Below are 26,981 nucleotides of genomic sequence, written 5' to 3'. Positions count from 1 at the left end.
TTGACCTCTGACTTTTACTTTAAAGTCAAAACACTGATTTTAAGGCCAACGTCACTATAATATTATAACGGACTACTTAATATAACAATAATGTTCAGACTGACAAGAATACACTGGTAAGGAATAATTAACTAAGATGATTTAATGACTTTTTTCACTTCAGATTTACATATTTACAAAAGTGTTTGTCCCCTTCCTGATTTTCTTTTTTTGTTTCTCATACTTCAATGTTGAAGATTATCAAACAAATTTTGAATTTGAATTTATTTATTTAAAAGGGACAGTGCAGTTTAACATAGTCCAAGTACAAAACATGAAGCTGATGTAAACACACATAAGTTTATAGCTATTGCTAGTTTTCAAAAATTGTCCCTTGTTGGGCTTACAATCAATATAGATACATTTTACAACAAAACATACATTTTCATAAAATCAAAATAAATCATAAACACAACATTTAAATATTACACAAAGATAACACAAGTAAACACACGTCGCCATTTCTAAATGAGGATGTTTTTATTAAGTAGAACCCTCATATTTAGTCTTTTTGTATACCTACTTTATGTCTCATCTATCCAAAGAGCTGCTAAATATTAAAGCACAGCAAACACCCAAAGACCACATGAAACCCCTGTAAAATATAACATGTATGCATCTGAAAGATACTTTAACAAAAGTAGACAAACATGATAACATGAATGGGAGAAAAAGTACAAAACTAAGACCACAACAGTAACTACCCATATGGAAAAGATATATATAAATCTTATAAAGTTTGTGTCTGTCTTGTGTGAAACTTGTATGAAAAGCATATAAGAGTGAAAACGGATATAAGATCCCTTGAAAAATTATATAATGAAACTTATGTGTTTTGGATACTTACAAAACAATGTATGAAAGTAATGAGAAAGTGGCCACTTTCATGAGTAAGTTTTTACTATTTCTTTTCCATATGGGTATGCAAAAAGAACTTCACACATCACCTACTCTGCTTAGTAGAGTCAGCTTCCTCTGCTTCTGCAAAATAACAGTTAAGGTAAAGTGTCAGATACAAGTACGTCCAGCATGCATTGCAACTGGACTCACTTGAAAGCTGTGATCCAAATTTTAATTAGGTACGATTTAGGACTCTTATGGTGCAGTTTTTGGCTGCCATTGTTATGAGAATCAAAAAGTCTATCTAAGCAGTAAACAAACATAAATAGTGCAATGTTTTATGTTTTTCATCCTCCCTAAGTTATATTTTGGTTCTTCAACTCAGCAGAGGTTGCTGTCAGAAAGAAATAGAAGTATAGATCTTAATACAATGCTTCCACAAAAACCTGTGCAGTGACTCCCACAGAAGGACAGTGTCGAAAATGATGAATGTAAGTCTGTCACAAAAACTTCAGATGATTACAAAATTAATGAGTCTAAAATTATTTCTACCAAACTACAACTGCAGCTGAACAAATGAGCTGTTGGTGGAACTTTACACTCTGAAATATTGAAAGATTTAAAGGACGAGACAGCTCAGCACAGCATGTTATTAACTTCACACATGAAGTGGTTCAGTCCAGTCAGACTTCAGTTTTGCAGCCACCGTCCACATCCTGCTTCTTTGACTGGTCGTCACGGTAACTCTGGACTTTCCTCCAACGAATCCTGAAGTCTGTCAGTCCTTCTGACAGCATGAGGCCTGACAGCTGGACAAAATGTGCAGATGATGAAAAACATGAAGCATAGTTTGAACTTGTGTCAAGTTTGTGTTGGTGACTGAACTGCTGACCTGCTGTGAAACCTGCTGCTGGATCTCTGTGCTGTGCATGTCTGCCTCTGACTGAAGCTTCATTTTCACCACTGTTTGCTTTGTCACTGCTAAAAATGAACCACATATAACAACACAAACATTAGTGTTTTACATGATGACAGGATCTTACAGTGTTTGCATTCTGGACCTCACCTGTGAAACAGAAAAAACGGACTCTGCTGCCACACCAGCCATCAGACCATTTCCCTGAGATTAAATGAAATGATACACAGTACTCATCTAAATACAGGTTATTAGGCTCATAAGGCTTCCAGTTAGTTAATGTTGAGGTTGTGTTGTCAGACCAGAAGGCCCAGGGATCCCTGTAGAGGCCAATCCACACATACTGAACCCCTGATCCATTCAAAGTAAGCGTGATGATGGATTTCTCCTCTTTGCTTCTTATACTGGTCAGGTCTGTGTGGTATGTCCTGCAGTACGACTGAGCCGCTGACCAGGAGCGGCTCTCCATCACTAAGATGTAACTTGTACTGCTGGCTGTAAAAGGTTCAGAAAAGGTTTAATTTTGAAACACACAGACTATGAATCTCATAAAATTGTAGGACAACTATGCCAACAATTCTTTTTTCCTACCATTGTAACACAGGAAAGGGTAAGAAGCTCCACAGGGTCTATCATTCATCTGTGTTTGTCCCTGAAGAGCCACACAGTATTCATTTGCATTTACACAGTCTGGTTGGCCATTAGCCCAGATCAAAAACTCATGTGTGCTGCCAACATTAAAAAGTTTTCCCTCCATCGACCACTTCCAGCTGTAACGATCATTATATAGACCTATCCAAGCATAGTCATCAACGTTTGGTGCCATTGAGAAAAGCAGTTGGTTGATGTTGCTGTTGTAGATGGTGACCAAGTCAGTGAAGTGTTCTCTGCAGTAACTCTGAGCTTCAGTCCAGGTCTTCAGCTGGCTCACAAAGTGGTATTCTCTGGAGTGGGGAGGAAGAGTGGAAAGTCCTCCTGAAAAAAGTATCACTAATTATTGTTGAAACTGGGCTCTTGGGCTGAAAAAGACAAACTTACAGAAATAACAATTACAAATATTTACTATGTGATGCAAGTATGAGGTGGGACATATGGTATTAATACATCAGATAAAGACATGCATTTATTTACATGTTATTTAGTTTTATTCTTTCTTACACAGATTTCTGTACTTTTTATTTCACCTCACTGTGCGCCTTTGAACATCAAACTTATTTAGGCTAAACAGAGACAACAATAACACCAAAAAGACAGTCCTACTGGTTAAACCATTAGCGGGACTTATACAATAAAAAGAGCAAAAAGAGGCAAAAACATATAATTATGTTTAAATATATGTAACATATGTTGAAGGTAAGATTGTTTTGAGGAAATCTGAAAGTGGTTCTTTATGGCCTCAATAAACTCTTCCCACACCGGAGATATTGCTCGGGATCAGCTGCCTCCAAAGACCTAAAGGCTAACTAAGCTTGATATTATCACTCCGTTTTCAGCTTAATGGCTTCTCGCTGCTTTGAGTGCATCTTGATCAGTTGACCAGCTCAGACTCCCTTTTCACCCGGATATTCAGATTCAAATTGTGGTTGTAACACTACATCACTCGGGTTTAGATCAGGTCAGCCATTCCTTCCAATCATGCCCCGGATTACCCACACAACCATTGAAGTCTCCCACTAAAAGAGTGGGAGTACCTACTCTTGAGGGTTTTTCACCCAGAGTCCCCAGGTGAAAAACAGTCAAACACAGGGAGGATTCTCTGGCTGGCTTTAGTGGCATCTAATAACCAGCTCGCAAAATAAAACAAAATAAAAACAAACCAACAAATTAGGGCTGTCAACATTAACGCAGTCACCACGATTAACGTGATTAAAATTTTTTTTATCGTAATTAATCTATTTAGAGCTCAGAGTGAATCAAAATCCCTGAAATGTCGCTGCGAACACATTTCTGGTAGCTTGTCCAAAGTTTGTCCATTCTGTGCTGCAGATTGGTTCATTTGAATCGCGTTAACCGTGATGACGGCGCTAACGCGTTAACGTCGTCAGCCCTACAACAAACACAAAAACTGAAGACATTATGATACAGACTTATAATTTGCACCCATGTGTTTTCTAAATTCTATCACACACATATACGTCAAAAGTGAGCGTGAGGGCCCTCACTGCACCTACTGCTGCTGCGGTTGCAGGTGTTAACAAAAGGTGAGATGTTATTTGGCTGTAAGAGATAGCAAAACATGAAACTAAGAAAACAAAGAAGAATCAAAACACTGCGTAAACTAAAAGACGATGCCACTCAGTTAAAACACCATGAATAAACTATAAACTGAGTAAACTATGAAACACAATGACTGTAAAAATGGTGATGATATTAGACCACCTAACACCTACTGAACGGAAACACGCAGACTAAATACACATAAGTAATGATCAAGGGAAGTGGAATCACATGGGGAAACAGCTGACAATGAACATAATGACAGGACAGGGGAAGTGGAACTAAATATGACAAACAGAAAACACTGGACTCTTTTTTAAAAACAAAACAGGAAACATGAAGACATGGATATGACACAGACTTGACAATGAGAATCACACAAACCCAAAACATGACAGATAAGACACACGTAACAACCAAGGAACTTTAACACAGGGGTGAACACACAAGTGGAACCTGATAAACCATGAGTAAAACTGTAAACTAGGCATGACCAAATGTATCTAGATAACTGGAGAAAAAAACTACAATACAGATGAAAGGACAGGATAACATGGAGCTCAGAAATACTGGGTCGCATGACCCAGGACCATGACAATTAGTTTATGTTGTGGGGTTGGGTGCTGATACTAGAGTGCAAAATTACTTATGGAAGATAGACAAGAAAAGGTCAAAGCCATCAGGTCCGCAGAAAACTAAAATAATTTTAAATCACATGAGCCAAGTTTGTATTCAAAGCAGAAAAAAAAAAATAACAGAACAAATGTTTGAACAGAGAAATTTAACAATTTTATACACTAAGTTCGCTCATTTAAAATTTGATTCCTGCTACAGGTCCTGAAACAGTTGGGACAGAGGCAACAGATGTTTGAAAAGAAATGTAGAAGAACCCACCCACCACTTTAATCACACTCTAGATCTTGTTTTAACATATGGCATAGAAACAGAACATTTAACAGTGTTTCCTGAAAACCCTCTCCTGTCTGATCATTTCCTGATAACATTTACATTTACAATAATTGATTACACAGCAGTGGAGAGTAGACTTTATCACAGTAGATGTCTTTCTGAAAGCGCTGTAACTAGGTTTAAGAATATAATCCACCCACTGTTATCATCTTCAATGGCCTGTACCAACACAGAGCAGAGCAGCTATTTGAACGCTACTCCAACAGAGGTCGATTATCTTCTTAATAATTTTACCTCCTCACTATATTAAGCACCTTGTGGTGACCGTTGTTGTGATTTGGCGCTGTTTAATAGAACTGAATTATTCTCCTTGTGTTGAAATATTTACCACAAAGACAGAGATGGGCCACAAAGACGCGGGTATTGTAATGGGGAAATTCTAGTTGTTCTGTTATCACTAAAAGTTGTAAAATGTTGTATCACTAAAATATCATTCTCAGTTAATTGTTATTTATTATGTTTACAGTGCCCTCTGTGGTTGCTTCAAGTAATGCACTTTAGAAACGGCTTTATTTTGAAACAACTTTATTGACCAGGAAGTCGGCACAAGAAAGCAAGTGAGTAAAACAAAGGGAAACATATCGGCACACAGTTTATGGTGTCCTGTTGGAAAAAATACTGTCCACATCTTCGGTTTATGGTTGTATTGCCGGTATGTATTCAAAGTATAAATTGCAACTTTTTGTACTATGTTGCCCGCTAATGCAGTATTTGGCTGTAAAGCTAGTCCTTTTGTTAAGCTAGTTACCCGCGATTTTGGAGGTCGTCTGGGATAGCATTAGTAGTAGTTTAAAAAGTTTACATAATTAGACATATGCTATGTAGTAGCATTGTGGTATATAAATGCATATTATGTTGCACATATGTATGTCATGACTGTATTATTTGTCTTGGGTTTAGATTTACACTTTTGAATGTCAGTAAACCTGTTGACAACGCTCATCGGTCTTCAGAGTGGTGATATAAGAAAGGTGTTAACGCCCCTGCATCGGACATGCACCCATAACACACACTAGTCTATCCTCACATTTAGATTTAGATGAAAGATTTGTGTCAATATGACCTGATGAAAACTGCTTAGCTTTGCTTAACGATGTTTAACTATGTTATCTGCTAAGTATTAGGACATAGAAAAATGAAACTCCCAAGAAGACCAGTGCCAAGAGCTTCCTGCAGAATAAATAGTGGGAAAGTCTTCCCTGCCTAGCAACAGTTAGGGGGGACAATAAACAGTTGAAAGTAAAAGGTTACAGCGAGAATGTGTGATGTTATAAAAGGGATGCTGCGAAATCCCAAGGTCAGCTCTCCAGCATGCAGTAATTAAAATATCTTGACCACAGCTGACCTTGTTGCAAATCTCATTGTTAGCAAAATGTTTCATTTGGCAAAGACTTGACGTCAGGTGTTGTTCCTGATGGAACTCTCCTTTGTTTGTGCTTAGTCTCAGCAGTAGTAATACACTGGTTTGTGGTTAATAACAGTAAAAATAAGAAAAAGGAGAAAAAGAAGCAAGAAAAAAAATTCCCATTATTGGGACAATATTAACTCAGCGGTGAAAACATGAAAAACATCTTAGTTTAATAGATCTTACATAAATAACTACAAAAAGTCCTTTAATAAATCCAAAATTAAATATAAAAAAATGAATTTACATTTGAAATTAATGAAGGTGTTGTAGCATGAGGAGATGAGATTTCATCTTTGTCCTTGTTGCTGATGTGTTAATAAATACATGGTTAAAAAACATTACATGTAATCTGATTACCAAAATGACAGCAGTCTGTCTCGATGTGTTTATAGACTATATTTCAAATGTTTTAGATATTAATATCACTGACCTGAGAGCAGCAGGATGAGAAATAAACAGGTTTCTTCCATTCTTTGCTTCTGTATAATAGATGTAGTCATCATGATTGTTATTGTACCATAATTATTATCAAAGATGTTTATCATTTAAGGTTTCTTATCTCCAGTCCAATAAGTTGCTTAGTTTATATGCATATCCATAATAATTATATCAAAAAGGTTTTGAGCATTTAAAATCTATAATTCCCTAAAACAATAGTTTAAATCAGAATAATAGAAAAAAATAATGATGGGTGACTTACATGACAACGTATCTTGTGATCTCTTCAGGGAAACTGAGTTTAACCAGGTCTTTATTTGATCCTTTAAAATATTTTACTGTCAAATCAATTCCCCTGAAGGGAGTGAACTTTCTGTAGAAATTGGGCACGTGTGGAGTTGAAGTAAAAACGTGTTTCAATGAATGTTAATTATAATGTTATTACATTCATGTAGTCAAGTAAATGCTGTTAACATACTTTTATCAACTAAATCTCTTGTTTATGTTTTGAGGTTGTAAATTACATGCCTCTGCACTTAGAGACATAATCAAGGTTTCACAAAGGTGAATACTTTTTACCAACATTCAAATCATTAGGGAAATCAGGCTCTTAAAGCAGGCAAGAAAAAGACAAATAAGCTCAGACATGTTTCCGAGAATCAGACAACATAGGCAAAAAAATAAAAAGCAAATAACCTCAGATGTGGTTCTAGGAACCAGGAGCATGGGTGTTAGTAACAGGAGGGTAAGATATATGGAGTGTGTGCTTGTCATTTGTCTTTATCATTCAGGGCACTGTACAGTTTATTAGGAGGCAATTTCATTAACTACACGCAAAAAAAAAAAAATATTAATGGTGCCCCTAGGTAGAACTTAACCAAAAAGCATTTTTAACTTTAAAAAGTAAGTTGTGTACATGTATATGCTTCAGTGAGCTGACTAATCAATTTTAAAACTCAGTGCACCACAAAAACACTCCTTAACTTAAATGTTTGAGTATATTGAACAAAATACTTTTATCATTACTCAACAACAGAAAATATTAAACTGTATATAAAAGTGAGTTTGAACATCATCCATGTTTGAATTACATGCCCTGCACCATATTGAAAACATTATTAAAAGTGAAATAAAAAACAATAAAAAAACAATAGAGGAAACAGAGAAAAAATCTGAGGTTGTCAACACTACCTGGTAAGTTTCTTGTTTTATAGTGTTTTATCAATATGTGCTAGTTATATAATTTCAATGTGCAAAACATTTTTGTCACAAAACAAATAACTTAATTTTATAATTTAGCATTGTAAAATTCATTTTAAACATTAGATAGCTGTTCTTTTAGCTAGCAAAAACAGTACTCACTATTGTTTGTCCCTATATCTGTGTAAGTTTATTCTGAAAATGGCAGCTACAAGACATGCATAGACGCTTAGATTGTGTTATGCTAGTTGTTACTGTACAAACATAAAAGGATATAAATCTTTTCCTTTTTCACTTGCGCCACCGGGCCCTCTGACCACCACCAGTAGGCAATGGGTGAAGTGTTTTGCCCACGGACACAACGACTGAGACTGTCCAAACTGGGGCACAAACCGGCACCCTTCCGATTACAAGACGAACTCCCAACGCTTGAGCCACGATCGCCCGTGGCTCATTAGACCATGATGCCTCTGCCTTTCTAAATGGAGGGACAGTAACTGCATGTGTATATGTAAGCGTGTAAAACCTGAAGATAGTCAAATGAAATAAACTGCAATGGAGCAAAATGTGTGTGTGTGTGGTTGAAGGATGGATGTGATTGTGCATGCCTCGCGCACGGGGGGGTTGTGTGTCACAGTTTGTGAACCCTGACTGTGTTCGGTGACTTTAATAAGCACTGAACAGATGAATTACATGTTCTAATAGTACACTTTAAAATATAGTCATTAAACACCTGAAATGTACTGTAATTTAGCAGAGCAAAACTGTTTAAAAAAATAATAACTCTAGCTAGCCATTTTTTAGCTAGCACACATTCCTCAGAAATATTAATCTGCAATGCTTTAGTTTCACAATGGCTGCTAAATGATGTGAACTTACACTCCATTTTTGTTTAGCTCATTGTTATGCTACGATAGAAAAAGTACCTTGTCAGTTTTCCACTTCACCAATTAAAATTTGTCACTTGTCAGAGTGTGTTTGGTTATCTGATAGACGATGTAGACAGCATATAAGTTTGAATCATGCGGTCAGTTGCTGCTTTCAAAATAAGACACAATACTACAACAAGGGAAAGACCCAGGGAAACCAAGTTAACTATAAAACCCCTGAAAACCATAAATTTCACACCGTAGCCTCAACTCTCGTGGCCCGGTACCAAACGACTCACGGACCAGTTTTAAAGATGGCGCCGGTGAGGTCGGCTGCCGTCACGACTGCTCCGACCACTTTTTCTTTGTCTTTGCTTTTTAAGTTAGTTTTCAGCGTTTCTAAATCGGCAAAATCATCACCATTGGGTACATTAGGTATGACCGTGACACTCTTGTTTCTATTGGTATACAATGTACTCACAATTCGAAGTTTTTAACTCCGGATCCGAGCTGGCCGAGTGAGATCTTGAGGGAGAACAAAGGGAAGCGGCGGCCTAGAGGGAAGCGAGCCGGCGTCAGGAACAGGCTGAGAGCTCGTGCACACCGCACACCTCTGCCTTGCATCCTGCTCGCCAACGTCCAGTCACTGGAGAACAAGCTTGACGACCTCAGGGCCAGGATGAAGTTCCAGAGAGACATTCGGGACTGCAATCTCCTCTGCTTCACCGAGACATGGCTGAAGCCAGCGGTGCCGGACCACGCCATCCAGCCGGCCGAGTTCTTCTCGGTTCACCGCATGGACAGGACACGGGACTCGGGGAAGTCAAGGGGAGGCGGCGTGTGTTTAATGGTGAACAACAACTGGTGCAACAGTGCGAACGTTGTTCCTCTCACACGCTCCTGCACACCAAATCTGGAACTACTGTCCATCATGTGTCGTCCTTTTTATCTACCTCGGGAATTTACATCGGTCATTATAAGTGCCGTTTATATTCCACCACAAGCGGACACGGTCACCGCCTTATGCGAGCTGCATGAGGCACTCACACAGCACCAGACACAACACCGGGACGCTGCGCTTATTGTGACGGGGGACTTTAATAGCGCCAACCTCAAACGCGCAGCGCCGAACTTTTATCAACACATCACCTGCCCCACCAGAGGTGAAAGGACACTGGACCACTGCTACACTACGGTCAAGGACGGCTACAAGGCACAATCCCGCCCTCCGTTTGGCAAATCTGATCATGCCGCCATCTTCCTCATGCCAAAATACAAACAAAGGCTGAAACAGGAAGTTCCGGTTCAGTGGAAGGTCGCGCGCTGGACGGATCAATCAGTGGCCGCGTTACAGGACGCACTCGATGACGCAGACTGGGGCATGTTCAGAAACCGCTCCGATGATGACGTCAACGTGTTTACGGAAGCGGTTGTGGGATTCATCGGGAAACTAGCGGATGATACCGTGGAGACAAAGACTATCACAACGTTTCCCAACCAGAAGCCGTGGGTGGATAAAACCATCCGCGACGCTCTGAGATCCCGCACCGCTGCCTACAACACGGGACTCACGACGGGGGACATGGACCCGTACAAAGCCGCGTCATATAACGTGCGGAGGGCGGTGAAAGAGGCGAAGCAGCGCTACGGGAGGAAACTAGAGTCACAACTCCAACAGAGTGACTCTAGGAGCCTGTGGCGGGGACTAAGGACAATAACGGACTATAAAGCACCAACAACCGGTATGACGAATGCGGCCGTGACTCTGGCAGACGAGCTGAACACTTTCTATGCTCGCTTCAAGGCTGCAGCTAAGGACTCCAACGATGCTAATGTTAGCGGCGCTAACGGCTGCAGACAGGAATATTCAACATCTCTTTATCTCAGTCGGTGATCCCCACATGCTTCAAAAAGTCCATCATTGTCCCTGTCCCGAAGAAACCCCACCCTGCTTCTCTCAATGACTATCGCCCTGTAGCCCTCACCTCAGTAGTGATGAAGTGCTTTGAACACCTGGTCAGAGACTTCATCATTTCTTCACTACCAGACACACTGGACCCACTACAGTTCGCTTACCGTCCAAATCGTTCCACAGACGATGCCATCTCTCATCTCCTCCACACATCACTCACTCACTTGGACACTAGAAGGGGGAATTATGTTAAAATGCTCTTCATAGACTACAGCTCTGCATTTAACACCATAATTCCCTCCACACTCACCACCAAGCTGGAGCATCTGGGACTCAGCTCATCTATGTGTCAGTGGATCTCCAACTTCCTAACTGGCAGACCACAGGCAGTAAGGATGGGCGGACATGTCTCAGCCTCCACCACTCTCAGCACTGGAGCCCCCCAGGGGTGTGTTCTGAGCCCCCTGCTGTACTCTCTGTACACATATGACTGCGTGGCCACTACCAGCTCCACCACAATCATCAAGTTTGCTGACGACACCGTCGTGGTGGGCCTGATCTCTGATAACAACGAGACGGCCTACCTGAAGGAGATTAGGAATCTGGAGAACTGGTGCCAGAGGAACAACCTCCTTCTAAACGTCAGTAAGAAAAAGGAGCTGATAGTGGACTTCAGCACTAAGCAGGAGAGGAACTACCAGACCCCCATCATCAACGAGTGCCCAGTGGAGAGAGTGGACAGCTTCAAATACCTCGGAGTTCACATCACGCAGGACCTGTCATGGTCCTGTCACATCAACACCGTGGTGAAAAAGGCCCGTCAGCGTCTCTACCACCTCAGACGCTTGAGAGACTTCCAACTGCCCTCCAAGGTGCTCAGGAACTTTTACTCGTGCACCATAGAGAGCATCCTGACGGGAAACATCTTAACCTGGTTCGGGAACAGCACCATGCAGGACAGACGAGCTCTACAGAGGGTTGTGCGGTCAGCTGAGCCCACCATCCGCTCCGAGCTCCCTGACCTGCACTCAATCTACAGCAGGCGGTGCTGGACCAAGGCCAGGAAGATCGTGAAGGACCTCAGCCATCCCAACAACAGACTGTTCTCTCTGTTGAGGTCAGGAAAGCGATTCCGCTCCCTGAAGACCAACACAGAGAGACTGAGGAGGAGCTTCTTCCCGCAGGCGATACGGTCTCTCAATCACAATCACACCACCACACAGTACTGACCCACACATATAGTTCTTACACACACACTGGACATTCTGGACTTTGTTTTCACTTCATCACTTAAATCACTGCTGCTGTTATTGTGTATATATTTATTTATACTTCTTGTGTATTTTGTTCATACATTCTTATATAGTTCTATATTGAGTATTGTGTATTTTGTTGTACAGTTATTTTATTTTCAATTTAATTTATATATTTTATCTTATTCTTTCCCAGTGTGTTGTACAGTTATTTCATTTTTAACCTTAATTTATATTTTATTCCTTCCTAGTTAAATTTACCCTTTTTAATTTTTCATATTTATTTCCTATCTTATTCATAGCCTTTTCCTTTTTTGTTTTCTTTAGGTCACGAGCAGTTGTCCAAGCATTTCACTACATATCGTACTGTGTATGACTGTGTATGTGACAAATAAAATTTGAATTTGAATTGACCGCTGCTGTACAGAACCTATGATGTCCAGATGGTATTCCTCTAGTGTTCTGCTTGGAAAACTTTTGGATTTAGGGATTAACATAGTTGCCATGGTTTCCTTTCTTCTCTTATTTGTTGTGTGTGATCAGTGGCGTGTCCAGCGGGGTGGCCTGGGGAGCACAGGCCACCCCCCCAACCAGACTGGCCACCCCAGGTGCCACCCCGTAGCTAAAACAATAAAATTCAATCAAATATCAAATGTACGATTATGTTTACTCAGTGAAGCGCAGATATCCGAGTGTAAGTGAATGCAGCATCGGCTTCTGAGCATCACGTTAGCAAAGGAAGGAGAAAGATGGCACCGCGCAAAACAATTTTTCAGTGAAAGAAAATGAGGAGAGAATAAATGTCCTGGTAAATAATATTAAGTGTGTTGAGTTTAGTAAAGGCCACTGTGTGTGATCAGGACAATTCTGGAGAAGATGGGCCTGCAGGGGAAAGTCACCCCCTCACAGGCCAGAAGACATGGGATAAAAATACAAAGTACGTATGTGTGTTATCAAGCAGATCATTCTTAAGAACACAAGTTAATAAATGTACAATTACTAAGAGTTGTTGTGGTGTTTTTATTTGCCTGCTGTAATTTTTGATTTACTCGGCCTTTAGGATTGCAAGTATCCAGGCTCAGGAGAGGGGGTCAGTGGGAAGCCCACTGCTTCTACTTGGCCCTGGTTTGCCCTCATGGATAAGATGATAGGCTTAATGGAAGGCATCTGTCCTATTTTCCTAATTTCCTCTCTCTCTGAGAACACTCAGGACCAAGCACAGCAGTGGGTGACCAAAACGACAGCAATGACGAAGCGGTTCAGCCACCTACGACAGGGAGAAAGAGGAAAAGAGACAGGGATGATAAGCTGCTAGACCAGAGACATGAGGAAGCAAAGAGAGGCTGAGGAGAGGAGAGCAGGGAGAGGATGGACAGACTGTTTTCACTTCTAGAAAGATTTGTTCCAAAATGAGTTAAATGTTGAGAAATGTATTATTTATTAATAAATTGAGCCAAACAAACAGTAATTGCCACTGAACTCAATTTGATTTACAGGCATTTATAACACGTATGAACATACGGCTAACTTTGAACAGTATTACATAGATATTTATTTGATAGGAATGAAGTAAATAACAATAACAATTAAACAAGAATATTTCTTTTTTTTTGTGTGTGTGTGTCCCGTTTGGATCTATAGCCATCAGAATTGTTGTCTTGAGGCCAAGAGAGATGCCAAGTGGATTTATTTTACCAAGTGGATCATCATGGCCTTGCCATATTGGTCCATTTGGTTGACCTTTATTATAATTATGAATTTATTTTATTTTCAGTTGCAAACGGGACAGACATAACTGTGGGATAGGACAGGGGGAAAGAATGAAAGAAAGAGGGGGAGAGAAAGCAAGAAAACCAAAGGGGAGAAGAGACGGTGAGAAGGGGGGGAAGAGAGAAAAAAGAAACAAACAACAAAAAAAACTCCTGGGTCACCTGTATGGAGAAAAAAAAAAAAACCAGGAGACAGCAAACAACAAAGAGCAACATAATAATAGAAAAAAAAAAGCACCATCACAATAAACTAGCTAGTCATAGATATCAATAGTTACTAAATAATAGACGATATTGTTCAGCACGCAAGATAGACAGCACACAGTGTGCTTTGAGGCAGCAGCCAAGAAAGCTTTAGTCCGCGTCTGTGAATACCCATGTGTACACCTGTGTGTAGGGCTGAACGATTATGGAAAATAATCTAATTGCGATTTTTTTGCCCCAATATTGCGATTGCGATGCGATATGCGATTATTTTTTAAGGTCTTTGTCTTCTGTATTATTAAACAAAGACAAGCAATACATCATATAGTATGGCCAATACTATATTACATTAATTTTAAACTGTTCTTTCCTGGAAGACAGACCTCTGTTATGATGACATGAGGTGATGCATGAATTGATGACTGACATTTTTATTTAACTTCTTCAATCACAACAGTATATTTGAACATACACAATAGTTTATTTTTAGCTTACAAACATCTGAGCATAAAGTGCTGACAAGGAACCCTGGTGTAAACATTAAAATGAAAGTCAGTACAATGTGCAGATTGCAGAAATATATATAAAAAAAATCAGTGGCTTTACCACACTCAGTTTTTCGACATCTGTGAACTACTAGACAGTCATTCAATTAAAAAATAATATTAAATAAATAAAACTAATAAATAAAAAATACACACATCTTACTGATCTCTGCAGTTTAATAAACTCAGCCGTCTGCTTCTTGCTATCTAAAATATAACCAGACACTGGTGTAAATTCTCGACTGTCTCATACTTCTGTTTAATAAGTTTTCTGTTTGACGTTTAGTCAGCTGTGTGAAAACCAAGGAGGAACCCACCCGGGGGATTAATAAAGTTTTATTTTATCTAATCTAATAACTTTAATCTCAGCCAAACCGATTTTATCACGAACAAACAAAACACTGAAAAAAGCCCAACAATAACATTTTTAGGTTGTCTAAGTGACTTATATATTACGTTTAACCCGAGCAGCGAAACTCCGCGGTGATCTGAAAATGATGTGCCGGGAGTTGTGCCGTTCTCGGCCGCATCAGTAACCCTCGAGCTCCCGGCTAGCTGTCGAGCTGGTGGGTAGCAGACGCCTCTGAAAACGTCGAAGCACTTTTGCAAATATGGGATATCTTGATAAACCGAGCAGATATTTGATGTTTACACAGCTACTTTCTCGCCTGAAAATATGTTAAAAGTTTATTTTGTGACCCAGAAAGATTAGTATGAGTAATTTTAAAACTTAGTAGCGGCCGCCATTGCTGGAAACTGGAGTTTGGCTGGGCCGCGCTATGAATTCTGGGATATGGTAGTAATTTGGACAGCCTTCGGCGCGTCGCTGTGACGTAATCGGTCTACAAATGCGGCCTCAGGAGAATGCAGCCCATGAATTTGGACATGTCCAGAGTATAATCGCAGCCTTTGCGGTTAGAAAATTGCACTTGATCATGTCGCGATATTATCGCAAATGCGATATATCGTTCAGCCCTACCTGTGTGCATACCTGTGTGGATCAGCATGCTTGCATTCCAAAGGTTTCTCCATGTAATGATCTGCTAGGGAGTGTGGGGAGCCACAGCCCTGTCCTTTATGGTATCAAGCAGGTATGGAGGAGATCAAAACTCCAGACATCCAGAGGCCCCCAGAACACAAGAGACCATGGAAGACCAACAGAGGGGCAGCCGCGCCACTGTTCCAGTAAGAGCTGAGGAGAGTCCCAGATGAGGGCTCATTCAGCAGCCGCGGAGCAGAAGCCAGGGGGAGTTGCAGTGATGCGCCCGTGGGCTCCGCCGGCAGCCAGCTGTGCCTGAGTGACCGAGCCCCAGGCCGAGAGGCCGGGGGCACCCCACCTCCGAAATGGCCCGAGCGAGCCCCAATAAGCGGCCGCCAAGGAGTGAGCCGGTGTGTACCCGGACCCCCACCCCCAGATACAAAGAACCACCAACGCACCGACACCTGAGGGAGTCCGCCACCGGCAGGGGAAGTGGTGGTGGGTGGAGATAGGCCTCCAAACCTTGGAAGGCCCGAGATGTCCCCAGAGAGGTGGCGTCTGATACCCAACCTGACATATAGACACAAACATACAGGCACACACAGACACAAACATCCATTCCCACCCTCATGCTCTCATATGCACTTCACACTCAACCGACGTGGAGACAAATATAAAGAGACGCTGTATACGCGATCACACTCCCCAAGCGTACTCTACAAACCGGGTCTAGGTACCCCTGCCCCTGGAGGGGGGAACTGCACCCAGACCCAGGTGGTGTTACCCTTTTCCCTGCGGTGGGGAGAGGCAGACCGCCCCGACTCCACAGCAGCAGGGAGGCCGCACACCCCAGACCGCAGCCGGACGGCCAACTCCTCCTAGCCCCCCCGCTCCAGCAGGCCGCAGAGAACGGGGGTGAGAGAAGACTCCAAACCTCCCTCCACCCGCTCATAGTAGTGTTGACGCATGTGTGTTCTAAGGTACATTTAAAACCCAGGAGGGCATGGAGCTACCTGCCAGAGAGCAGCAGGTAAGCACATAGTCCCCCCTGTTATCCCTCAATGTCTACATGTATTTAAAATTGAGAGGTGGGCAACGATGCCAGGGGTGAGGTGTACACCCTGATGGTAACTTGGACTCCGTGTATTGTGCCCACCCCCAAGATCCTATATGTATGTGTAATGAGGGTGTGAGTAATGTGAATGTCTAAGTTGTGGGATAAAATTGAGGCAGAGGCAGCCAGAAGGGGACAGAGGAGGGGGTAGCCTCCTCTGCATCCTGGTGACATACCCCTACTCCAAGGCCCTGCATGTGTGGGTGGTTGTGGTGGAGCGGGAGGAGGGAGGCAGCTGGAGATGGGGAGGGAAGGAAGGGAGGGGCAGGTGACCCCTCCCTGGGGCCAGCTCCCCCGCTGACCCCAGTAGGCACTCCCACACTCTGCGACCCGCCAGGGAAAAGGGGGCCCAGGCCCATCCAGACCGGGGCCCAGCGCAGCAGCGCCCCCCGGCCCCACAGAGCCCGGGACAGTCCACCTGACCCCACCACAGAGAAAACTGCACCCACCCCACCATCCACTCGTCTTCCAGACTACATGAGACAATAGACGCCCAGGCTGAGATCTTCCTCCACCTCTCCTGTATCTCCCCCTCCTGCAGAGAGTTCCTGAGGGGAGGAAAGCTCCTGCAAGGTGTAACAATCTCCCCCACCGGTTGAAGAGCCCCACAGGCGACTCGACACACTGGCGGCACCCTGCGCCAGGGATGGGCTCCCATGCACCCACCCGCCCACAACCCCGGCAACACACAAACCAGGACCCAAGGCCCCGAGGCCCAGCCAGGGCCCCGGCCCAGAGATGGAGCGCCCCCAGACCCTCACGCCCATCCCGGACCCACCCAGGGGCAGACAGGCTACCAGGTCAGTAACCCACGTCCATCATCACAGACCCTCCCCTAGCCCCGCTGCACGCAGCCACGAGGAAATAGTCAGAAAAGAGCCCCCAACCGGACATGACCGCTACCCCGGGTTGAGCCCCCCAAGGAAGATGCCTCCGGGGAACCCCCCCGACGCCCTAAGCCTGTCCCTGCCCCCACACCAATCACAACATTGAAGGCGGGACCAAACTATGACCCCCCACCCCCACTAGGTGATGGAGCCGATCAAAGGAGCCCAGAGCAATTGATCTGATGCGGTGGCCGAGGCTGTATCAAAACTAATGTAATCTAATAGATAATTTCTATATTGGTTAGAATTAAGATTGTTTTTATTTTTCCAGTTCATGAGGACAGTTTTCTTGGCTATGCATAGGGCAGTGAAAACCATATGGGCTATATTTTTTTCTGAAGTGACATTATCTAAGCTGCCCAACAAACACACTAAGGGGGAAGTTGGAATGTTACATTTCAGACACTTTGATAAGTCTTCACATATCTCGTGCCAAAACTTCTGCACTGGTGGACAGAACCAAAGAGCGTGAATGTAATTGTCTGGTGTATTGTTTTGACAGTGTGAGCAGTTGTTGGAAGATGTAAAGCCCATCTTCAACATCCGATGACCTGTATAGTGCACTCTATGTAGTATTTTGTATTGTATTAATTGCAGACTGGGATTTTTAATCAATTTAAAAGTTTTTAAGCATACCTGAGACCAGAAGTTTTGGTCTAAACTGACTGATAAATCTGCTTCCCACTTTGCAATAGGAAGGGATATTGATTCATCTAATTTAGAAAGTGTTCTGTATATTTTAGATAATAATTTGGGGGATTTAAGAGTAAGGAAATGTGCCGCACTTGGTGGTGTTTGTAATTCAACTTGACTGAGGTTAAATTTTTTTTATTATGGATTTAATTTGTTGATATTCTAAAAAAATTTTCTTGTTGATCCCATATTGTGCAACTAGTCTGTCAAATGGGATCAATTCTGTTCCCTCCAATATATGTTCTAAGTATTTAATTCCTTTACAACTCCATTCTGGGAAGTTAATCATATTATTGTTTTGTAATATGTCAGGGTTATTCCAGATAGGAGTACGTTTGCATGGGATTAGTGAAGACTCCGTTATTTTTAGAAACTCCCACCATGCTGTCAGAGAGAAGCTGATATTGATACTTTTAAAGCATTCATGTCTTTTGATGTTTGAGCTAATAAATGGTAGGTCTGAAATCTCTAGATCCTTGCATAGTGCCTGTTCAACATCTAGCCAGGGCTCATCTAAGAGGGTATGTTTTGACCATTCTGAGATGAACTGAAGCCTGTTGGCTAAGAAGTATTGGTGAAAATTAGGCAGATCTAATCCTCCTCTATCCTTGGTTCTTTGTAGCGTTTTTAAGCTGATACGCGGGGGTTTATCTTTCCAAAGGAATTTGGAAATATAGGAATCCAGAGATCTGAACCAATCTTGTGATGGTTTGTTAGGGATCATCAAAAATAAGTAATTTATTTTTGGCAAGATCATCATTTTTATAGTGGCGACCCTTCCCATGAGTGATATGGGTAAAGATTTCCATCTAGTCAGATCGCCTTCTACTTTCTTTAGAAGTGGGATGTGATTTAATTTAGTTAAGTCTGAAAGCTTAGGAGAAACATTAATACCTAAATATTTAATATTTCCGGATTGCAGTGGGGCAGAGGAAGAATTATGGAAGGAGCAGTTAATGGGGAGAACTGTAGATTTTGGCCAGTTAATTGAATAATCTGAAACTCTTGAAAACCAGTTTATTAGAGTAATTACCTCAGAGAGGTTGGTTTGTGTGTTTTGCAGAAAAAGCAACACATCATCCGCATAGAGACTGATTTTATGTTCTATGTTCTTACATTTTATGCCCTTAATTGTTGTAGCCTGTCTAAATGCTGCTGCTAGAGGTTCGATAAAAATTGCAAAAAGTGAAGGGGAGAGTGGGCATTCCTGCCTGGTGCCCCTCAGGAGACAGAAGCTGGAGGATGTCTGGTCATTTGTTCTGATACGAGCTGTTGGGGAATTGTATAATATTCTTATCCAGTTTATAAAAGAGTTTCCAAAACCAAATTTGTGTAAAGTTGCGAATAAAAATTTCCAGTTAACTCTGTCAAATGCTTTTTCTGCATCTAGAGATAATATTATGGTTTCAATGTTTTTATTGTATGAGTACTCTATTAAATTAAGTAATCTACGAGTGTTTGTTGAGGAGTGCTGACCTTTTATGAAACCAGTTTGGTCAGGATGAATTAAGAGGGGGGTTATTTTCTCTAATCTCTTTGAGAGAGCTTTGCAGATTATTTTAAGGTCTACATTTAAAAGAGAAATTGGACGATAGCTTGAGGGAAATAAAGGGTCTTTGCCTGGTTTTAGCAGGAGACTAATGTTGGCAGAGTTCATATTTGGTGGTAGTCTGCCATTTTCCTCGATTTCCTGCAACATTCCGTGGAATACTGGTGCCAGAATTGTCCAGAATTCTTTGTAGAATTCTGCAGGGAAGCCGTCTGGACCTGGAGCCTTATTATTGGGCATACTTATCAGGGCTTCCTGGAATTCACTTGGTGTCAGTGGCGAATCCAGTTCCATTGCTTGACTGTCTAGTAATTTTGGGAGATTTACGTTGTCAAGAAACAGATCAATTTCATTTTTAGATGGGTTTATTTGTGGTGAGTATAAAGTTTCATAGAAATCCCTAAAAATGTTGTTTATTCTTCCAGGATCATATATTGTGTTCCCCGATAAATCTTTAGCAGCACATATAGTTGTTTTTTCTTTATTTATTTTTAACTGGTTAGCTAGAAATCGACCTGATTTGTTACTGTGTTCAAAATTCTGCAAGCGAAGTCTTTGTATAAGGAATTGTGTTTTTTTATTAATAGTTTCATTTAATTCTAGTTTTGTCTTGCATATTTTGTTCAATGTTTCCTGATCTTGGTTGCACGCGTAGGCTTCTTCTAGTGATTTGATGGTTTTTTCTAATTCCTGAATGTTTTTGTTTTCTTCTTTCTTTTTGTGTGATGAGAAAGAAATTATTTTACCTCTCATCACAGCTTTCCCTGCTTCCCATAGAACAGAAGCCGATATTCCGGCAGTGTCATTAAAGTCTAAATATGAAGTCCATTCCTTTTTAAAATATTTAATAAAGTCTTCATCTTTAAGCAGTGATGTATTAAATCTCCAGTTTTTACTTGGCGTAGTATTATTCTTGTGCATTAGTTTTAAAGATACAGGAGCATGATCACTGACAGCTATAGGATGAATCTCAGTGTCTGAAATGTCACTCAGCAGTGAGCTGCTGACCAAAAAATAATCCAGACGAGAGTAAGAGTGATGAACATGCGAGAAAAAAGTATATTCCTTACTGTTGGGGTGAAGGGAGCACCATGCATCGCGAAGGCCAAATTGCGCTGAGTTCCTGTTGTGTTGAGCCTATCCATTTCTTCATTTAGTCCAAGGTTGAGGTCACCGCCAAGAATGAGTGCGCAATCGAGGTGTTCAGAGAGTGCACTAAAAAATCCATGGAAGAATGAGGGTTCATCAACACTTGGACCATATATACTTACAATACATAGTTTTTTGTTCAATATTGATAGTTTAAGAATTAGAAATCTACCCTCTGGATCTATAACTGTATCGAGTACTGTAAAATTAACATTTTTATGTATTAAAATTGCTACTCCCTGTTGTCTAGAATTATAACAGGCTGCAAACACGTTAGGAAACTCAGGTGTTTTAAGTTCGTTTAAACCTGTGACAGGTTTGTGAGTTTCTTGTAATAAAACAACATCTGCCTGTAGTTTTTTAAGCTGGTTAAATATCTTTAACCTCTTTCCTCTGGTGCCAGCTCCATTTATATTCCATGTGACAAGCCTCAGAATGCCCATAATTGTGTGTGTATGTCTAATGATGTATGCTGGGTGTTTCGTTTAGACAGGTGGAGAGAGTGTGGAAACATCCCTTGTTTGTAAATAGAAAGAGAGAGAGAGGAAAAAAAAAAGTGTGGTGAGAGGCTCCATAAGTCTGACTATGTGTGTGAATATTCACTAATATGAACAAGCGTGGCTTGCTTATGTGTCCTGCAAGTCTGTGCGTGCTGTGAGGCTGTTGTGAATGTGCTGCCGTTGAGCGGATGTGTTTGCGTGATCGTGGTGTGAAAATATGGAGAAATAGAGGGTGTTTGTTTGTAGGTGAGTGGGGAAGTAGGTGATCACAGCAGTGAAAGACAAGAGAAAGAAAGAAACCACATGAACTGTGAGCAACAACAAAAAAAAGAAACGAAACGGAAACATTCCAATTAAAGTAATGACGGAGGGTGACGGTGTTATATCTGCTATGACATCATATTGATATTACTAGGTTAAACCCATGTTAAAGGAAAAAGTGTGAATGAATAAGAAAAGAGTGTAGCGGTTTCTTATCTGGAGTGCAGTCAGTATAACCACGGTGTGGTGCCGGGGTCGCGGTACAGCTGTCCGTCCATGTAGAGCCGGTCCACAGCGATGACAGCACGGGAGCCTTTCTGGGCGTTGAACTGGGAACAGGACCTTGCGTCGTTCCAGGATCTCTTTGGGGAACTGGTCGTTCACGCTGAAGTCCGTTCCTTTCAGCTCTCTGCCGCGACTCTTCACCTGTTCCTTCTGCTTGAATTACCCGAATTTGGCCACGATAGGCCGTGGTCTCCCAGTCCGCGACCGAACGCCCCCAAGCGATGTACTCTATCGAAGTCGATGTTCTTTACGGTGTCCTCCGGCAGCTTCAGGTGGATTTTGATGAAGCTTTTCACCGTTGCCTCCGCGTCCTCTCCGGTAGATTCTGGAATACCAGAGAACACAAGATTATCTCTCATGCTACGGGCTTGTAGATCGATAACGGACTCTTTTATTTTTTTATTTTCAATGTTTAGCTGGGTCACGTTATCGGTGAGAGATTTGACCGACTCCCGTAGCGTGGCATTTTCAGCGGCAACCTCATCCAACCACTGGCAAACAATGTCTATAAAGTTTATTTCATGAGTGATATAAGTCCAACGCGTATGACAGTCTAGACAGGTTGAAATTGGAAGTATGATGATCAGCACTAAGATTCCAAAACTGAAATCTCGGAAGTGAGATTTAGGGGACTGAAAACCAAGAGGGGAGAGTGTAGGCCGCAGCAGCCTCCTACCAGACCGCAGGAAGTTGTAGCTGGGATTCTGGCTCGTTGGGCCTAGCTCGCCATCCAAAGTAGTGGTGTCGCTGTGGTCTCTCCAGGGCACCACTAGCCTGCACTATAATCACAAGACCACTATTAGCAAAATTCATCTAAACTTCCCAAGCTAGCTTTAGTTCCAGTGTACACATAAAATCCATGAGAAAATACAACAAATACATATCCAACCATTGTAATGAATTAAAATAAATGACAATCTCAAATAACAAAACTACAGCCACGTAAAGTGAGAGTAGTAGTAATGCAGTAAGCCTCAGCCTTAGCTATCCCATCTAGTGATGTGACGTTCTGTATCGAGGCTTCGAAGCTTGTGTCGAGTAATTGAGGGAGCGTTTCCGCGATGCGCGTATCGAGGCTTGCTTCATTTATGGGAGGAGCTGAAAATGATGACGTCCGAAGCCTCGCTGGCCGGCTGTACCACGTGACTGGTTTATGAAGTGGTTCGAACTTTGCCGCGAGATATGACAGCGATATAACCCCTCAGACTTCAATCAAAAATGTGGGTGTTTGATGGAGAGTTGCGGTTAGTGAGAGTTTGGAGACAGTTTGGAGGTTTATGAGAGTGAGGAGAGAAAGTCAGGAGAGAATGGAGCCAGCTAAGAAGAGGAGGATGTCCTCCCCTGTGTGGGAACATTTTGATCTTATTCCTCCCAACAAGGTATGTAAATTTCTACAGAAGATGTATTTTCATAATAATGATGGTGCAATACAATTTATGTTAAGCTGTCTTGACTTTTGTACAAGGTGAAGTGTTTGCTATGTGCCAGGGAGCTGGGATATAACAACAACACCTCATCCATGCTTAGGCACTACAGAGCTTTGCATGAGAATAAGGGGAACACCGATTGTGGAGCAAGACCAGGTGAGCCATCAAATGCCATGATAATATAGGATGCAGTAATGTTACTAAATGATATAACAATATTATACAGCTGTAATAAGTTACGCGTGATATTTATATTTGTGCTTTGTCTTTATTGTCTTTCCTCAGGAGAACAATCTCAAATAGCTGAAGACCTGGTTAGCATGGTGATTGAGGACTCCCAGCCATTTAGCATTGTGGAGGACAAAGGATTCAAAATATTTGTTAAATCACTAAATCCTATGTTCTCCCCACTAAAAAGGTCATAAAAGCAGTGAAAATTTAGTTTTTACAGAATAAAATGTGAACAGGTAGGACTGTGTGTAGCTGTCCATACCTCAACGTTACAAAAGCACAACCACTGTCCACACCCCAACCACACCTCACCTCACAGTAAATGATCATTTCCATTTTAAGCATTTCCAAATGATCATTTTCCATACTGCCAGTATAAATATACACAGTATACTGCATCACTACAATATACATGTTTTACACACTCCTTTTGTTGTTGACATTTACAGGCTGTGTGCAAAAGGCCACACTCTTCAAATTCATGCCAACTAATATTTTTACGTCCAGTAGGTGTCCTACTAGAGCAAATGAAGCTTCAAGACGCTTTGCGCTGGGATGAACCAATTGGATGAAAAGCTTCAGTGCTTCATGAAGCTTCATCTGCCCATCACTAATCCCATCAGCTACTAGCACTGGCATACTGATACAGGTTACAAATACAAACAAACATTCAGACTCACTCATCATTCACTACGTGCGATTAGTGATGGGACGTTCTGTATCGAGGCTTCGGAGCGTGTGTCGAGTAATGGAGGGGGCGTTTCCGCGAAGCGCGTATCGAGGCTTGCTTCATTTATGGGAGGAGCTGAAAATGATGACGTCCGAAGCCTCGCTGCCCGGCTGTACCACGTGACTGGTTCATGAAGTGGTTCGAACTTTGCCGCGAGCTATGACAGCGATATAAACCCCTCAGACTTCATTCAAAATGTAGGTGTTTGATGGAGAGTTGCGGTTAGAGAGAGTTTGGAGACAGTTTGGAGGTTTATGAGAGTGAGGAGAGAAAGTCAGGAGAGAATGGAGCCAGCTAAGAAGAGGAGGATGTCCTCCCCTGTGTGGGAACATTTTGATCTTATTCCTCCCAACAAGGTATGTAAATTTCTACAGAAGATGTATTTTCATGATACTGATGGTGCAATACAATTTATGTTAAGCTGTCGTTACTTTTGTACAAGGTGAAGTGTTTGCTATGTGCCAGGGAGCTGGGATATAACAACAACATCCATGCTTAGGCACTACAGAGCTTTGCATGAGAATAAGAGGAACACCGATTGTGGAGCAAGACCAGGTGAGCCATCAAATGTCATGATAATATAGCATGCAGTAATGTTACTAAATGATATAACAATATTATACAACTGTTATAAGTTACGTGTGTGATATTTATATCTGTGCTTTGTCTTTATTGTCTTTCCTCAGGAGAACAATCTCAAATAGATGAAGACCTGGTCAGCATGGTGATTGAGGACTCCCAGCCATTTAGCATTGTGGAGGACAAAGGATTCAAAAGATTTGTTAAATCATTAAATCCTAGCTATGTTCTCCCCACTAAAGGTCATAAAAGCAGTGAAAATTTAGTTTTTACAGAATAAAATGTGAACAGGCAGGACTGGTGTAGCTGTCCATACCTCAACGTTACAAAAGCACAACTACTGTCCACACCCCAACCACACCTCACCTCACAGTAAATGATCATTTCCATTTCAAGCATTTCCAAATAATAATTTTCCACACTGCCACTATAAATATACACAGTATACTGCCATCACTACAATATACATGTTTTACACACTCCTTTTGTTGTTGACATTTACAGGCTGTGTGCAAAATGCCACACTCTTCAAATTCATGCCAGCTATTATTTTTACGTCCAGTAGGTGTCCTGCTAGAGCAAATGAAGCTTCAAGAAGCTTCGCGTTGGGGTGAACCAATTGGATGAAAAGCTTCAGTGCTTCATGGGGCTTCATCTGCCCATCACTACGTGCGATGTCACATACGAGCCCCACGCATCTACCCGCGGCGGTATCAAAATACTGTTGAACGCAATCCACAATTAATTCAAAAACAAGTCAAGATAGTAAACAGCGAAAAGCGCTCTCCCCACGTACCTGTTGCTTCCATCCGCTAACGCCTCTCCCCCGCGTCGTTTCGAGGCGACAACCCGGAAGGCATATAATAGTGCCTCGCGAATAGGATTGGTCACAACAGGCACGTGCAGCCTCGCGGCGTGGCGTGCGTCATGACGCGTCACGATGCCTTCACGGACACGCTCCGGTTGGAATTTAAGGTTCCAATCTAGTTATAGACGCAGTTCTTTTTATTTTTTATGTGGGTTACACAGGCAAACACTTTTTTGGCACAACGCCGGCAATATTTCAACTATCCATGTAATTAGCTACACAATTCCTAAATGCGTGTAGATTAAAGGAAAATATTTTACCTGGATATGATTGTCTCTGATGGGGCTAGGGTACAAAACGTGCAGGCGATGACAATAAGGTTTTTCTAGCTCCTCGAGAATTAAAATTGTCCAAACAATGAAGCGACATTTCAATGTTTTTTTAAAAGTTGTCGCGCTGTTGCGCTAATGACCAGAAAAACACGCAAGTAAGGCCCATCTGTTGGATGTTGGATACTCATTGTTTGTTCAATAAAGTTTCTATGGAGAAAAAAAGGGCTGCTCACTTCCTGACTACCCATCCATCTATGGACACTACCTTGTGACGTAGGTAGGTAGTGTCCCTATGAGGATCCTTTCCCTGAATTTGGACACAGCATCTGTGCATGCATGTGCGCACATGCATCTTAATGTCATGAGGGAGGTCATACCTTCTCTTACTGATTTATACTATAGGAGTCTGTATCTGTTTAATTATAAGTGCCTTTTGTTTAGGTGGACCGCTGGACTCCTGGCACCAGCAGGTCTGGGGAGTCTTCACAAGGTCATATCTTGACCACACACACACACACACACACACACCTACAGGATATGCAGACAAGGTACTCTTTGTTCACATGTATACCTATGTAAGACGTAATATGTTAATGAACTTTACATATTTATGTAACCTCAAAGAAGAACAGTGTCACAGGAGAAGCTGGCTGAGAGCAACTGGGGTTCGAGCAGAAGGAGTGGCACTAGTCTCTCCCTCGTGCACGAGTAACACAAAGAACTTGGGTGACTTGCATCTTGCTTTTACCGTCGTAGTAGAATTGTCTTGTTCCAGCAGTGGGTCTGTGCCAGATAGAAGTCTATCAAAATATATCAAGTCCCTCAACAGAATTTTGAGCTCCTCTGAAAACTGCACGCCTCTTCATTAATCTGAGAGA

At 41.9% G+C, this 26,981-nt stretch overlaps 1 protein-coding gene and 1 long non-coding RNA gene across 5 annotated transcripts; one reads left to right on the top strand and one right to left on the bottom strand.

Moving 5' to 3' along the window:
- Nucleotides 1–249: 249 nt before the first annotated feature.
- On the bottom strand, nucleotides 250–25,885 carry LOC113017759 (putative C-type lectin domain family 20 member A). Of its 4 annotated transcripts, XM_080299323.1 has the most exons (7): nucleotides 25,760–25,885; nucleotides 20,872–22,321; nucleotides 15,571–15,771; nucleotides 2,387–2,770; nucleotides 1,946–2,290; nucleotides 1,772–1,860; nucleotides 250–1,688 (listed from the first exon to the last, which is right to left on the bottom strand). In XM_080299323.1, exons 3-7 carry the CDS (start codon nucleotides 15,584–15,586, stop codon nucleotides 1,563–1,565), a joined length of 960 nt encoding a protein of 319 aa, XP_080155449.1. In that variant the 5' UTR covers nucleotides 15,587–15,771; nucleotides 20,872–22,321; nucleotides 25,760–25,885; the 3' UTR covers nucleotides 250–1,562. The 4 variants fall into 4 exon arrangements, with proteins under 4 accessions (XP_080155449.1, XP_026016657.1, XP_080155447.1 ...); XM_026160872.2 differs by lacking the exon at nucleotides 15,571–15,771 and having other exon boundaries at nucleotides 2,387–2,739; nucleotides 25,760–25,884; XM_080299321.1 differs by lacking the exons at nucleotides 15,571–15,771; nucleotides 20,872–22,321; nucleotides 25,760–25,885 and adding an exon at nucleotides 9,378–10,159 and having other exon boundaries at nucleotides 2,387–2,739.
- Nucleotides 24,360–25,260, top strand: LOC145425874 (uncharacterized). The gene is made up of 2 exons (XR_013906649.1): nucleotides 24,360–24,939; nucleotides 25,071–25,260. It is a non-coding gene; the product is annotated as an uncharacterized LOC145425874 (long non-coding RNA).
- Nucleotides 25,886–26,981: the final 1,096 nt, after the last annotated feature.

This window comes from Astatotilapia calliptera, chromosome 3 (assembly GCF_964374335.1).
Source record: "Astatotilapia calliptera chromosome 3, fAstCal68.1, whole genome shotgun sequence".
Classification (NCBI taxonomy): domain Eukaryota; kingdom Metazoa; phylum Chordata; class Actinopteri; order Cichliformes; family Cichlidae; genus Astatotilapia; species Astatotilapia calliptera.
The sequence above is the reverse complement of the archived record's forward strand: the minus strand, read 5'-3'. Positions and strand labels throughout refer to the sequence as shown.

Excerpts from the sequence above, each read along its gene's own strand:
- LOC113017759 (XM_080299321.1), bottom strand. The coding sequence starts at position 9,661 with ATGGCGTGGTCCGGCACCGCTGGCTTCAGCCATGTCTCGGTGAAGCAG. Across the intron at positions 2,740-9,377 it reads GGAGTTAAAAACTTCGAATT|AGAATACCACTTTGTGAGCC; the intron begins GTGAGTACATTG and ends TCCCCACTCCAG. Across the intron at positions 1,861-1,945 it reads CCGTTTTTTCTGTTTCACAG|CAGTGACAAAGCAAACAGTG; the intron begins GTGAGGTCCAGA and ends GTTCATTTTTAG.